This window comes from Hippocampus comes, unplaced genomic scaffold, assembly GCF_001891065.2.
Source record: "Hippocampus comes isolate QL1 unplaced genomic scaffold, H_comes_QL1_v1.1 scaffold14, whole genome shotgun sequence".
Lineage (NCBI taxonomy): Eukaryota > Metazoa > Chordata > Actinopteri > Syngnathiformes > Syngnathidae > Hippocampus > Hippocampus comes.
This window is the reverse complement of record NW_017805839.1, coordinates 2,195,769-2,209,800: the sequence shown is the minus strand read 5'-3', so window position 1 is coordinate 2,209,800 and position 14,032 is coordinate 2,195,769. Positions and strand designations below refer to the sequence as shown.

The 14,032-nt window shown below is 41.7% G+C and overlaps 2 protein-coding genes across 2 annotated transcripts in view; one reads left to right on the top strand and one right to left on the bottom strand.

The window, feature by feature from the left end:
- LOC109526635 (plexin-B1-like) overlaps positions 1–14,032 on the top strand; it is a 69,336-nt gene that overhangs the window by 54,727 nt on the left and 577 nt on the right. The window lies entirely within an intron of this gene.
- Positions 4,545–14,032, bottom strand: part of lhfpl4a (LHFPL tetraspan subfamily member 4a) — a 33,255-nt gene continuing 23,767 nt past the window's right edge. The window contains exons 3-5 of the mRNA XM_019888041.1: positions 10,987–11,223; positions 9,047–9,063; positions 4,545–6,335 (exon numbers count right to left, since the gene is read on the bottom strand). Coding sequence (XP_019743600.1) covers positions 6,282–6,335; positions 9,047–9,063; positions 10,987–11,223 — 308 coding nt within the window. The 3' untranslated portion in view covers positions 4,545–6,281. The remainder of the gene's footprint in view (positions 6,336–9,046; positions 9,064–10,986; positions 11,224–14,032) is intronic.

Genomic DNA, 14,032 nt, shown 5'->3' with positions numbered 1-14,032 from the left:
CGTGTTGAGATATTTTGGGTTGTGTGACTCACCCACAGCGCTGCGGATGTAAATGACATCAACAGTCTCTTGTTTGACTGAACCTCAACTTGCTGCATCAAGATGGATAAACACCTGCCACGGACTTCATATTTGTTCATGACTCACAAAGACGGGTCTCTTCATTAGATGCTGCTCAAGGTACACTTGAGCAGTTAAAAGCAATCCGCCGCAAAGAGCTAGATTTAAAAAAAAAGTTTGTCTTGAGAGAAATGATAATGTTCCATTTAATACGATGCTTGGAAATTTCAAAAATGTATTGATTTAAAAAAATAAAAAAAAAGTGCACTTCTGCGATTGAGGCAAAATGCCCCATGAAGGAGTTTGCATCGAAGCATTACACAAACCAAACTTTTCCTTCGAATGTAAAATATTTTTTTATTCGACTTTCTCAAAATGTGTTTGAGTAACAGAAATTGTCGCAGTGAGTTGTAATACTATTCACATAGAGCAATTAATTAGACAAGATAACGACAAAATCAAAATCGGCATCATGTCAGCATAAACCATGAAAAGCAACAAAACTCATTTGAGACTGTCAACAACAAAGTCAATTCGTGACTTGACTTCTTTCACTCACTCTCTCTCTCTCTCTCTCTCTCTCTCTCTCTCTTTTTCTTATTTTAAATAAGTGTGTTTTTGGGGTGTTGAGTCTAACAGGAAATCATTGATTAGTGAGTTGAAATCAATTGAGAAAAATCATCTGGTTGTGACAAAACGACAAACATCATATGAAAATACAGCAAATGGAAACCTTAATAGAGAGCAAAACATTAATCAAACCAACCTTCTGACATATATGCTCACAGAATCATTTTTGTAACACAAAACAAACCAACACAATTTTAGAAAAAGCAAAACCAAAAAAAAAAATTCTCCTCATACGTGATATTTTGGCAACATTTCAAGAATGAATACAAAAGTCAACGAGAATCAGAACATAATCACTGGACGTTAGTCATATTTTGCCCCGTACTCCACCCACCCCCCTCCCAGCAAGATGTCTTTATACATGGTATTGCATGACAAAACACTTCAACGACATACACAAGGTGAGCAAATATTTTAGGGAAATCGGAAAAATACCTTTCCCCCCGCCCCCTCTCGACGTTTCTTTCTGTCTTTGAATTTAAGATCAAGTTCTTTAATTCAAAGTAGAGAAACATTTGCCCCCAAATCCAAGTTAATAATCAAGTGGGGCATCTTAGTTCTTTTGCTCGACTCCAATCTGAGTGGACCCCCCCCCTAATTCTCAGTCAGATCCATCTCACGTCACTTGAGCGCTCAGTCGAAGTGTTGTAGTCTTTGAGTAGAAAAAAAAAACAAACAAACAAACACAACAACCCTACAGTGTCACTACTTGGTTTGCTGGTTCTGCACCACGTCTGGATCAAGAGTTCTTAGAGGCACCTGGAGTAGTAGAAAGATGTGCTCATCAGGGTTAAGATAGCGTCAGCTCCTTGTCAAGGTTTATTTCAGTTTGGCGTCCACTCCTCGGGATTGGCAAACGTGGAGCCCAGGACTGGCTGATGTGCGGCCAATGACGCTCGGAAGTCCGAAAAGGACTACATAAGCCTCTTTCGAGTTTTCGTTTGTTTTGTGAAATACACCCCGGACCCTTAAAAGTATTCCCAAGTGAGAGGAGGGTAAGAAAATCCTGATATAGTCCCTATCAAGACACATTACCACCTTCTTTATGCAAAGCACAGAGATGGAAAATGTCCATGCTTAGGTGTCAGCATGAGGACTAGTTCTCTAAAAAGCGTAAGGGAAGAAGGGGGTGAAAAAAAAATCAAATTTTTGACCACATCCTTTACATATTATAACAATGATTTGTACACAGTTCATCGGTGGTTTCAAATCAAGGCTTGGCACTGCGATGGTTGATGAGGCGAAAATTGTGAGCGCGACAGCATCGTTAGATTCAGCATAAGGGCTATTTTCATATATTGCCTGTTTGGCCCAGCTTGTAAACCCAGAGTTGTCAATCCAAAAAGCGTCAAAAGGGAACCAACAAGGGACACCAGCACACCCGCGTGTCTGCAAGACGTACTTATTTTCCATTAGGAGCCAAAAATACAGTGCTGTGTACATACAGCTTCCTGAGAGTTAGCTAGCTAGCATCCAACAAAAATAACCACACATTGAGGAGTACATCTAGCTATCCGCTCATGACTGTACCTGGACAATATAAAGCAAGGTCAAAGGATCTTCCTGCAGAGTAGGCTGGAGCATGACTCATGTTTGAAATTGGCGTTTCGATTCGTTGACGGTAAAACATATCGCGCCGGTACGAAGTCACGGTGCCTTTTCAGACAAACCTGCAGATGTCAGAGGCGGGAAAATGACCGATAGTATTAAAGTTGTTGACTTGTCCACACATCAGCTGTATGCTACGCAGCTAAAATCAAGTTCAAAATCAGGGTTGAAGCAAATGGTTGCCCTTTTACAGTACAGTGGACCTTCGGAATTTGAACACAAGCTGTGTCAAAATATTTTTACTGACGGACTTCATGTAAATTGATAGTTAGCGGTGGCATAATGAAGTTATGTCGGCTAAGCTTCATGTGTGTGTTTACGCTTTGACCGGAAGGTCGGCCGTGATATATAGGGAGCCTTCTTTAAAACCACACATTGAGGAGTACATCTAGCTATCCGCTCGTGACTGTACCTGGACTATAGAAAGCAAGGTCAAAGGATGTTCCTGCAGAGTAGGCTGGAGCGTGACTCATGTTTGAAATTGGCGTTTCGATTCGTTGACGGTAAAACATATCGCGCCGGTACAAAGTCACGGTGCCTTTTCAGACAAACCTGCAGATGTCAGAGGCGGGAAAATGACCGATAGTATTAAAGTTGTTGACTTGTCCACACATCAGCTGTATGCTACGCAGCTAAAATCAAGTTCAAAATCAGGGTTGAAGCAAATGGTTGCCCTTTTACAGTACAGTGGACCTTCGGAATTTGAACACAAGCTGTGTCAAAATATTTTTACTGACGGACTTCATGTAAATTGATAGTTAGCGGTGGCATAATGAAGTTATGTCGGCTCAGCTTCATGTGTGTGGTTACGCTTTGACCAGAAGGTCGTGATATATAGGGAGCCTTCTTTAATTATTTTTTGGGGGGGTCATTTGTTTTGTTTCTCTTTCCATTGTCCTGGAAGGATAAATATACACAAACAACATAATGAAGAAAGAAAGAAAGAAACTGAGGAACGAATAGTCGGATGCTTTGCATTCTTTTCTTAGAGTTATGAATGCATTTTTTTTTTTTTGGTCTTCTTCCGTCCAAGGGATTTCAGCTCAATTTCCATTCCATTATTATTATTATTTATTTATTTATTTATTTTTTTAATCAACCTTCCAAGCTCCAAGGGTCCTAATGGTTGCCCTTTTACAGTACAGTGGACCTTCGGAATTTGAACACAAGCTGTGTCAAAATATTTTTACTGACGGACTTCATGTAAATTGATAGTTAGCGGTGGCATAATGAAGTTATGTCGGCTCAGCTTCATGTGTGTGGTTACGCTTTGACCAGAAGGTCGTGATATATAGGGAGCCTTCTTTAATTATTTTTTGGGGGGGTCATTTGTTTTGTTTCTCTTTCCATTGTCCTGGAAGGATAAATATACACAAACATCATAACGAAGAAAGAAAGAAAGAAATAAAGAAAGAAACTGAGGAACGTATAGTCGGATACTTTGCATTCTTTTCTTAGAGTTATGAATGCTTTTTTTTTTGGGTCTTTTTCCGTCCAAGAGATTTCAGCTCAATTTCCATTCCATTATTATTATTTTATTTTACTTTTTTTAATCAACCTTCCAAGCTCCAAGGGTCCACTGTATTTGACAAAGGCCTACTGTCACCGTCGTACACAATAGGTCCTACCAAATTACATATTTGAAATTGTCCTGTGTCATTCACGCGTTGCTGGTGCAGCAAAAACAGGAGCTACATGTTTATTGGAGCAGCAATGTAGCAACATATGTAGTACAAAGCTTATATCAGTAGTGTCATTGGTTTGGAATTCTAGGAATACCTTCACCGAGGAAGTGAGGTCTTCCTCCTTCGACTGTCGAGCCCGATAAAGGTGCAAATCCAGGATTTGTCCCCATGCGCAATACATCGACCTTCATGACAAAATCGCTAAAAGACACAGAGATCAGATTCTATCTTACTCCTGTTCCGGTGTCGTGCAAAAGCACTTTTGTGAGTGTTGGACATGTATGCGTGAATCAGAAAATAGAAATAAGAGAAAACAACTTGATGATTCAACACAAATTGGTCGGATTCCTTGAAAGAAAAAAAAAAAATCAATGGGGGGATTACAAAAACATGATCGAATTTTATCATATCATGAAAATATTGTCCATCCATTAGCATGCACAAATCCCACCAGTGATATGAATTAAATGACATAAAATAACATGAATCTAGTTGCAAAAAAAAAAAAAATCATGAATGTCTGGATGCATTTTGCGACAAAAATAGCAAAATACTGTCAGGATGTCTTGAAACAAATACAAGAAACAAGTTGTGTTTTTTTTTTTTTTCCAGTTTTAAATGAAATGTGACTTTGAGACTGAAATCCCTCTCTCGTGAGTAAACATTACCTTCTGTAAAGTGAGGTGAGGGAGGGGGTGAATGACTGACTGAAGGAATTGGTGTGAAGGAATTTCAGTGAGGAAAACATAAAGGAGTCCCTTTTTGAAATTCAGAAGCTAAACTTGAATTTGTGAAGGCTACCAAGTATAGGTGTCGATCTGACTTCTGTGATTCTAGAAACAGAAACCCTTGATGATAGAAAGACTTTATAATTGGGTCATAAATGTGTTATTGATGGGGGGGGGGGCTAAACTATTTTCAAACATTTTGCCTCTCATGCAAACTGGCGTTAATGTGTACAATCGGAGTGATTCATAAATGTGCAATTAAGTAGTTGCAGTATTTGTAAAATGTAAATTAAATGTTATAAATGACTTTACGCAACAAGTGTGGGCTCACTGTTCCTTCGAGTGCTGCTACCTTTTCGTGGTTAGTCTGTAATCTTGACGACTGCTTCCAGGTGTGACTGGCAAAATTCGAGCCTTTTCGTCAAATATTTGGACATCGTTTTGACGACCATTTACAACAAGCAAAGAGGCATCGTATAAAGGTGTCCTCACTTTTAACCGATGACCTAAATAATCAATCAACCATTTTATGAACTGTTTATGAAAACCGTAATGAGGGTACGTATCGCACAAAAGTCGTACCCTAAAATCTACAATTTGCTAGCGCCTTAATTTACCCCGGTGCAGTACGTTTATTATTGTGCTGACTGACGCAGCTTCTGGCGTCGATCAATGTGACCTGGAACTGCTGCAGGCACCGTTGCTTGTCCAGTGAGCGCTTTTGGCCTCCCACTGATTGGAGATGTAAACCTAATCAAGATCAAAGAAAACATAGAATCATAAATTCCCGTTCTACTGTACTCTGGATGGCAAAGTCTGGTTGAAGAATTGTGGTGGTTAAAAAATAAATAAATAAATAAAAAATCACACTTGGCCACCTTACGAAGAACGAAGCGCTGTCGGTACACTTTTTCTTTAGTGTGTTGGTACAATAAGAAAAAAAAAATATATATATATATATAAAATAAGCAATTATGAATGTTATTTACAATGTTTGTTATGTACAGCAGAGAATCTCCCAGAGGTGTTTGTCAAGCTGCTATGGGCCACTCCTTGAAATGTTGTTCACAGCCGGCTGCTCTTGATGTTTTGTCACGTGCGGCGGCCATATTGCCGATTTAAACGCAACTGCTGTACAGGGAATCGCATTCGTCGCTTATGAAGATGTATACAAAAACACACAGCGATAAAGTTGCGAAACGGTGGTGTCAAAATAAATCAGTGACAGATAAGATGGTTGCTCATATTGAGAGTTTCTCACAAAAATTAAGACTTGAAAAGGATTTGTAGAGAAAGTCAAGTGTTCAATCCACTGTACAGACGTTCACATTTTTTTTCCTTTTTTTCCAAAATATAGTTCATCCCAATGAATTTGTTGTTGAGGATTTTTTTGTTGTTGTTGTTTTATCTTACATAATCCTGTACACGTGGTGTCTGTATTGACATTGGGTGATATCCTGATCATTGGAAAGAAGAAGAGAAATAGAGAAGAAGAAGAAGAAGAGGAAGAGAAAGAGAAACAGAGAGGAATACTAGAAGAAGAGAAGAGATGTCCAGTGTGACGTCGTCCTCAGTGGAGACGTTGCACCCCGTACCTCGGCTCTCTTCTATCCCGAACCTCAATCTAAAAATAAAAAAACATTATATTTTTTAAAAACAGAACACAATAGAGTCAACAAAGGAATGACTAAACTCAATAAATAATCTATTGTCATAATACAGTTCTGTGATTTACCTTTAAGATGTCCGGCACCTCATGATTTAATCCAGAGGACCAAATCATGTGTACTCTAGACCAGGGGTCCCCAACCTTTTTTGCCCCACGGACCGGTTTAAGTCAGCCAATATTTTCAGGGACCGGCATTTAAGGTGTGGCGAATTAATACAACAAAATAATATGGTATGAGCTGCATGAAAACTGTGGTGTTTTCGAAATATAATAATAAACACAAGGAGCGTCTAATCTGGTCGCAACACTCTTATCCCTCTGGTAATGTTTAATGCCTTCAAAATACGATTGACAAATTCAAAGTGCATGAAAATGACGACTCACCACAGCCCCGAGCTTGATTTTCTGCAATCAGACAGTCCCATCTCGGGATAATAGGAGACAATGACACCTCAAGTGTGTGGTTTATGTCCAGTCTACTTCGTAATTTTGTTTTAGTCGCCGTTGTTGCAGAAACTCCCCACCTCACACAGGTAGGATGTCGGAAATAGCAACAGTGCTAATGTGGCGATCTCAGAGTATTCAGCCATAACTTTGATCCAGTTGTTTCGAACGTACTTTTAAGGCCGCTGTCATTTGTGATCTCCAAGCAGCATTTTTACTCATTTTGCGGGCTTCAGTGTTTTGTTTTTGAGCCTCATTGGTCACGTGACCGAGAAGTGTGGCTTGACGTGAGTCAAGCGTGACACAGACGGATGTAAAAGAGAATCCGGTAATTTTTCAAAATAAAACATCTTTCGTGTTCTGAAATAAATAAAACAGAAATAAGGCAAGTTCTTTCTGTGCGGCCCGGTACCAAATGCCCGGCGGACCGGTACCGGTCCGCGGACCGGTGGTTGGGGACCCCTGCTCTAGACGACCGTATTTTCCGCATTATAAAACACACCTAAAAGCATTCAATTTTCCCAAAAGCTTACAGTGCGCCCTATAATCCGATGCGTTTTATATTTGGTGTTAGTTACAGTCTCTTTACATTGTCCAATGAGTTGTTTCCCTCTTTGTGTTCCTATGCCATCTAGTGGTGATTATTAGCAAGAACTAATTGTCACCTAAAAGGGTTCTGCCCGACACTAATTGACATGTGCATTCGCCAACACGCACTCAAACAGACAACTACTTTATGAGCTCTGCGCTGCCATTATGAAAGGCAAATAATACCAGAAGCATCGTTAACTACTGACTAAACGAAGGAAGAAGGAGACAAGCGAAACTTCGAAGGATATTTAGCCCCTTGTGGACATCCACAACTTTTTGTTGAATCACTTGTCTTCATAACTTTGGTCTTTCATTTATCCTTTTATAATGTCATTTGTATTTATACGTTTCATGTCCGTGTTCAATACCAGGTCTCACGGCTTGCTAATGAATAAACCACGCGTTCTTATGGACTCCGTGTTGTGCTTCATGCTACATCTGAGGGAGCTGCATATGGATTAATATTCTGATTTCTTGGAGGTAGTATTTTAAAAATTCTTTAATAGCTTTGTCACAGCTGCAGCCGTTGTCAAGGCTCAATATAAATAAAGCTGTATTGTATTGTATTCGCTTTAGCGTAGCTCCATCTAGTGGATGCAAAACGCAACCGCAGCCACTATTGTAGGTTTTTCTATCCAGGTTTCTCACTCTCACCCTGACTGCCGGAGCCAATGTTTTGATGATTTAAAGTTCTCACCAGGCATCCACAGCAAGCATAACCTGTCACATTGTAAATGTCACTTGAGCTCCCTGTTAAAAGAATACACCAGATGGTGGATTTGGCGACTCTTAAGTAATTTTATTCAACATTTGCCGAGTTTTATTTTTTTTTCCTCCGATCCCTGCATTGGCTCCTCTTGGGACTTGTCTACATAGCCTTCCCATGAATAGCTACCAAAAGACAAATTCACAACTTGCTCCAGTCCTTTTATCTGATTAATTTGCCATGAAATTAAACTCTTTGGCACTCAGACGATTCATTATTTTGGAGCCAGGGAAATACCTGTATTAAACGCCCTCCAGTACGTACCCCCCAGCAAAACACACACACACACACACACACACACACACACACACACAGGCACACGTTCGCTTTGGCATTATGCACAGAGGGGAAATGACAAATCGCAATATCACAGTAACACCTGTTCTCACGAGAAAGGTTTTTTTTTTGTTTGTTTGTTTTTTAAAGATTTTGTCAATGCACTCTAATTGGGCTGAAAACAAGAGCAACCTTAAAAAGTTTTGTTTACGAAGTGAATGTGTTTTATTGACGTTTTGATGACAACTAATTTAATCTCAATGTATGTTTTGTTTGCATTTTGACCTCTGTGCATGGGTTTGAATTTGACCGATGTGATTTTAACCTTTAATTTTTCATCCAGCTTGCAGAGGTTATAGAAAGTAAACACACCCCTGTTAAAAGCACCCATCTCTATTATTATAAATTATTCATCATGCTCTCATTTTTTACTGGGTGTGTTCACTCTCTGTATCCACATTTGACATGGTGTAATTTTGTTTAATTGTCCCCCGTACTTGCACCCTGATACATTTTGTGAGTACATGAGTGTGTGTGTGCATGTGCGTATAATGCATGTGCAACTGACAAAGCAAAATTCCGTACTTACCCTGGACACGGCAAAATCTGAAAAGACACAAATGGAACAACAGCGTTAGCATGTGGAACATTTTTTTTTTTTTAAGTGGAAGAAAGTGCATATTTGTGCAAAACGCTAATATGCTTATGTAAGTGTGAGTTAAGCATCAAAGTCATTGTTTACGGCTGAATGAAGACCTTCCTTGGCTGCATGTGTCGGCTTATACGTATTTCATTTCCTCTTCAAATGCTTCCCTTTCCGTGCCGTTTTTTTTTTATTCTATTAACATGAAACTAGTTTAATTTTCCTCATTATTTGAATCCCGCCAGAGAGCAATTTCAATTTCGATGAATGTAAAAACTGGAGGGAAGGAAAAGGAAGTTCACACAGCTGATGAAACAATAGGGCCATTCGGTGTGTAAGAAAAAAACAAACAAACGACAAAAAGCAGTCAGTGGGGTTAATCAGATAAAAAAAGAAAGACACGCCCACGCGCTGGAATATCTCCAGTTACCATGGAAACCATCAGAGATCCGTAGGAGAAGTGAGACATCTTATGTGACAATTTCGTGAAAATCTCGCAGTCTCAGCCGATGCCTCCTCTCTGCTTTACATCTCGATCCCCCATCCATTGCCACGTCTTACGCCGTCGCGCTATTCCTGTCACTATTATGCCATGGCGTCACTCTATTTGCCTCCTCTGCAGCCGATGAACTCTCTTTCTTTTGGCGTCCTATGCGACATCTTCTGCTCTCCTCTGCCCCCGATCCCTCCTTTCATTCCTTCCTTCCAATCGTCTTCTGCTTTCTCACGGCTTAACGAGAACGATTCAAGCATCCTGATGCAACTTTGTGCAAACTGTCAGAGTCGCGCCGAGGGAGCCTCTCCAGCTTTTGAGTGGTGCACTGAAACTCAAATGGAAAAACCGAGTGAATTCCTTGTCGTCATTTAGAATTTGAAAACCCACTGGAAATGCCATACTATCGGGTAAAGGCCTTTCCATTCTGGAGCTGATCATAAAACAGCAAAGTTTTTCCGAATGGAGTGGAACATCCCATTTAATAAGGAGCTTTACTTTATTTATGAGTTTTATCTTGATTTGCCGTGGAAATCCTTCCTGTAGTAATCCTCCCTCAATGTAAAGTGAAGCAGCTGCATATGTCCTTTTATAAATGGTGGAGGGCGTGAAAATCCATCCATCCATTTTCCGATCCGCTTTATCGTCACAAGGGTCACTGGAGACTATCCAGCCGTCTTCGGGCAACAGGCGGGGGACACCCTGAACCGGTTGCCAGCCAATCGCAGGGCACACAGACACGAACAACCATCCGCGCTCACTCTCACACTGAAGGACAATTTAGAGCACAGGTGTCAAAGTCAAGACCCGGGGGCCAGATCTGGCCCGCCACACGATTTTATGTGGCCCGCGAAAGCAAATCAATCATGTCAAGTTCCATGATGCTTGCTAAAGTCTGAACCAAAATTTCAGATTGTCATATGTAATCCACAATAACAGTCATTATTCTTGATTTCTGATTGTAAAACTAGTTATTGATCAATTTGTTTTGCGCTGTGTATGTAATATGTGGACGGGATTACACATGTATATGGTTTCCCCAAATTCATAACGGCCCTCCAAGGGAAACCACAACTATAATGTGGCCCGCGACACAAACAAGTTTGACACCCCTGATTTAGAGTGTTCATTCAGCCTGCCATACATGCTTTTGGAATGTGGGAGGAAACCGGAGTACCCGGAGAAAACCCACACAGCCCCAAGGAGAACATGCAAACTCCACACAGGGAGGCTGGAGCCGGGATTGACCCCACAACCTCTGCACTGTGAGGCGCGAACCACTGGACCACCGGGAGGCCCAGGGCGTGAAAATAAAAACAACAACAAAAACTACACACTCTATGTTTGGGAATATATTCTACAGTGTTTAAATACAGCAAACACTTGTCTTAACCTTTGTTGTCAGTCTGCAGGTCGTCCAGGTAGAAATCATTTTGCCGGTTGCCCAGGACAAAGGCCATTAAGGAGAGGACCAGGGCGTTGAGGATGCCAATGATGGCCAACATGTAGGCCCAGCGTACTGAGCAGTCGCCCAAGGAGTACTTCCCCGTATGCTCTCCGCACATGTCCCGGATGACCTCGGCATCCCATCCATCAGGAAAGATCATGCAGCCCAGGACCAGGCATACTCCTGCATGAGGACGAGGAGAAGGAAGAGACGGAATTAGGAGGGAAAGAAGTGTGAACGCAGGTGTGAACCGGTCAGTCATTTGAAATGTTTCCAAAAACAAAATGTTATAACAGGAAAGGGCCATTGGGTGCGTCGTCATTCGTATATCTGAAAGTTGTGCGGCTGGCGTGACTCTGTGCAGAATAAGCGGTATAGAATATGGATGAGTGGATGTCGTCACCGGGAAAACATGAAAACATAACTGACTTATTGAGGTTAACTTGGCCTCGGTACCCTTATACATCTTCGCTGCAGTGCTTGAGAGCGACACCTCACTCACCACTGCTCAATGGGCTGCAAGAACACTCTGCTTCTCATGCTCACAACATTTCCGTGTTCGTAAGCCTAAATGCTGCTGAGGTGCAATTTTCATGCATTAGAATGCCATGATGGAGGGCGGACAAATACAACAATAACCCTGTCAGCTTTCTCTTCAAAGTGCTCGCTGTAACTTTGCTGATGCCCCACAGTAGGGCTATATGGACCAAAGTAGACCAACACACCTTTGAATCCATTAATTAATCAATAAGGGGGAGGATTTGAATGCTTAGATCCTCTAGATCTATTTTTCTGATCTCAGGAAGGTCTGGATGAATGAACAATAACCGCAGACACTTTTCCTGAAGTCTCTCTCTTACTCTCTGAGTCAGTATTGCCCACCTAAGTGGTTGGTGCCCCACCAGTACTTTTTTGTTCAGGGATTACAGAGTACTTTTTAACCCTTTCAGGGACAACGGTCACTACAGTGGACAGTTTATCATGTTATCAGGTTGCAGGTGATAATTATTGGTGCATGAAAGGGTAATAATATGATTTTCGCAATATTTTGACACCAGTCACATTAATATCACGGTGCAGCGATCAGTCCATCCACCCATCCATTTTCCAAACTGCTCTCTCCTCACAAGGGTCATGGGGCGTGCTGGAGCCGATACCCAGCTATCTTTGGGTAGTAGGCAGGGGGTTGCCAGCCAATCGCGGGGCACACAGAGACAAAAAACCATCCACACTCACATCTAGGGACAATTTTGAGTGTTCCCCTAACCGACCATGCATGTTTTTGCAATGTGGGAGGAAACCGGAGTACCCGGAGAAAACCCACACAGGCACGTGGAGAACATGCAAACGCCACACAGGAAGGCCGGAGCTGAAATCGAACCTGGCACCTCTGCACTGTGAGGTCAACGCGCTAACAAGTGGGCCACTGGGCCGCCCACAGCGATCAATATCAATCAATTTATGGAGGAAAAGCATCTTCACTATGATGACAATGACCTTAGAGAATAATCATCCATACCAGCTGAATTTGGGCGAGAGGCGTGGTAGACCCTTGGACTGGTCGCTGGCCAATTGCAGCACACAAGACAAACGATTGTTCACATTCAATATTTTGAGTACAAATGTTCAAAGAAAGGCTTGCATGCCCTCGCACCCACAACAACAAACAATGGCGCCGACACAAATACAAACGCAAAGAAGCGTTCGACACCCAGCCGAATCCATACATGCAATTCAAAAAGCGCAACGGAAATGGTAATCCATACTTTGCACATATCCTCATTCATCAAAATGAGCATCACCGAGGGAGCTGATTGGACCATGGCCCACTCTCACCAGCTCTGTTTAAATAGCATTCAAGCTGCGCCTGCCGGAGGCTTTGTAAGTAAAGCAGTGGGCTCCACTGAGAGATGGTGAACATACATGGCAGCCTTCACACTCAATCTTCATTCAGGCCACGACACGTATTTTTCATAGCTAACATCACCAGTGCCGCTCAGCAAAGAGAGGGTCAGATTCGACCCAGCTCGTGGTTATTACATGTTACTCAATGTCTGGTAGACTCAATGTCCATAAAATATGCTTGGTGAATATTTCAAAGGGAGACTACGTCATTCAGGATGAGTGGCAGCAACAGCAACACCTCCTGACAGAAGTAGTGATTACAGGATGCCTGCTGAACGATCGTGGCACTATGTGGGAACATAAAGCACTTCAGGGAATAGACTTTGATTGAAGACCAGCAGAGAGAAAGCAAAATTGCATTTTTAACAAACACCCTTAATTAGCATTCTGATGCTATTATGTATTACCACAGTAATACCACACCAATAGATAAGATAGTGGACATCACTGTCGTATTGGTGGGCCAGCCAGGACACTAATCATGTTGTGTGAGTGATGATGTTAATGTCGAGTGGGGAAAAATTAAAATTTGTATTTTCCCCTATTTTTATTGGATTGATTCCCTTAAGTTTGAAGCGAGAATAGATTTTAGATATTCAACAAGCGGCGGCCCGGTGGTCCAGTGGTTAGCGCGTCGACCTCACAGTGCAGGGGTACCGGGTGCAGCGCAGTGGAAACCGGAGAACCCGGAAAAAACCCACACAGTCACGGGGAGAACATGCAAACTCCACACAGGAAGGCTGGAGCCAGAATCGCACCCTGCACTCCTGCAATGTGAGCCAGACGTTTGAGGTAATGTATATTAATATTTAAAAATCTTGGTTTGCGTGTTTTGCAACTTTAGATGCTTCTTGGTGGTAGACTTTGTTTTGCTCTTTGTCAAGTTGATACTTGAAGGTCATGCAGTTTGCGCATAAACAATTCTATCTGTTGGTTTTTACGTTCCCTCCCCCTCATAACATATTCAGCCTGTCCTGCATGCTTTACGTCAACACTTGTGGTCACCGGAATCGTGAATAAAATGGGCTGCGGGGCACATAATTTCTGTATGTTGCAGTGCAATAACAAAACACAAAGACACACAACC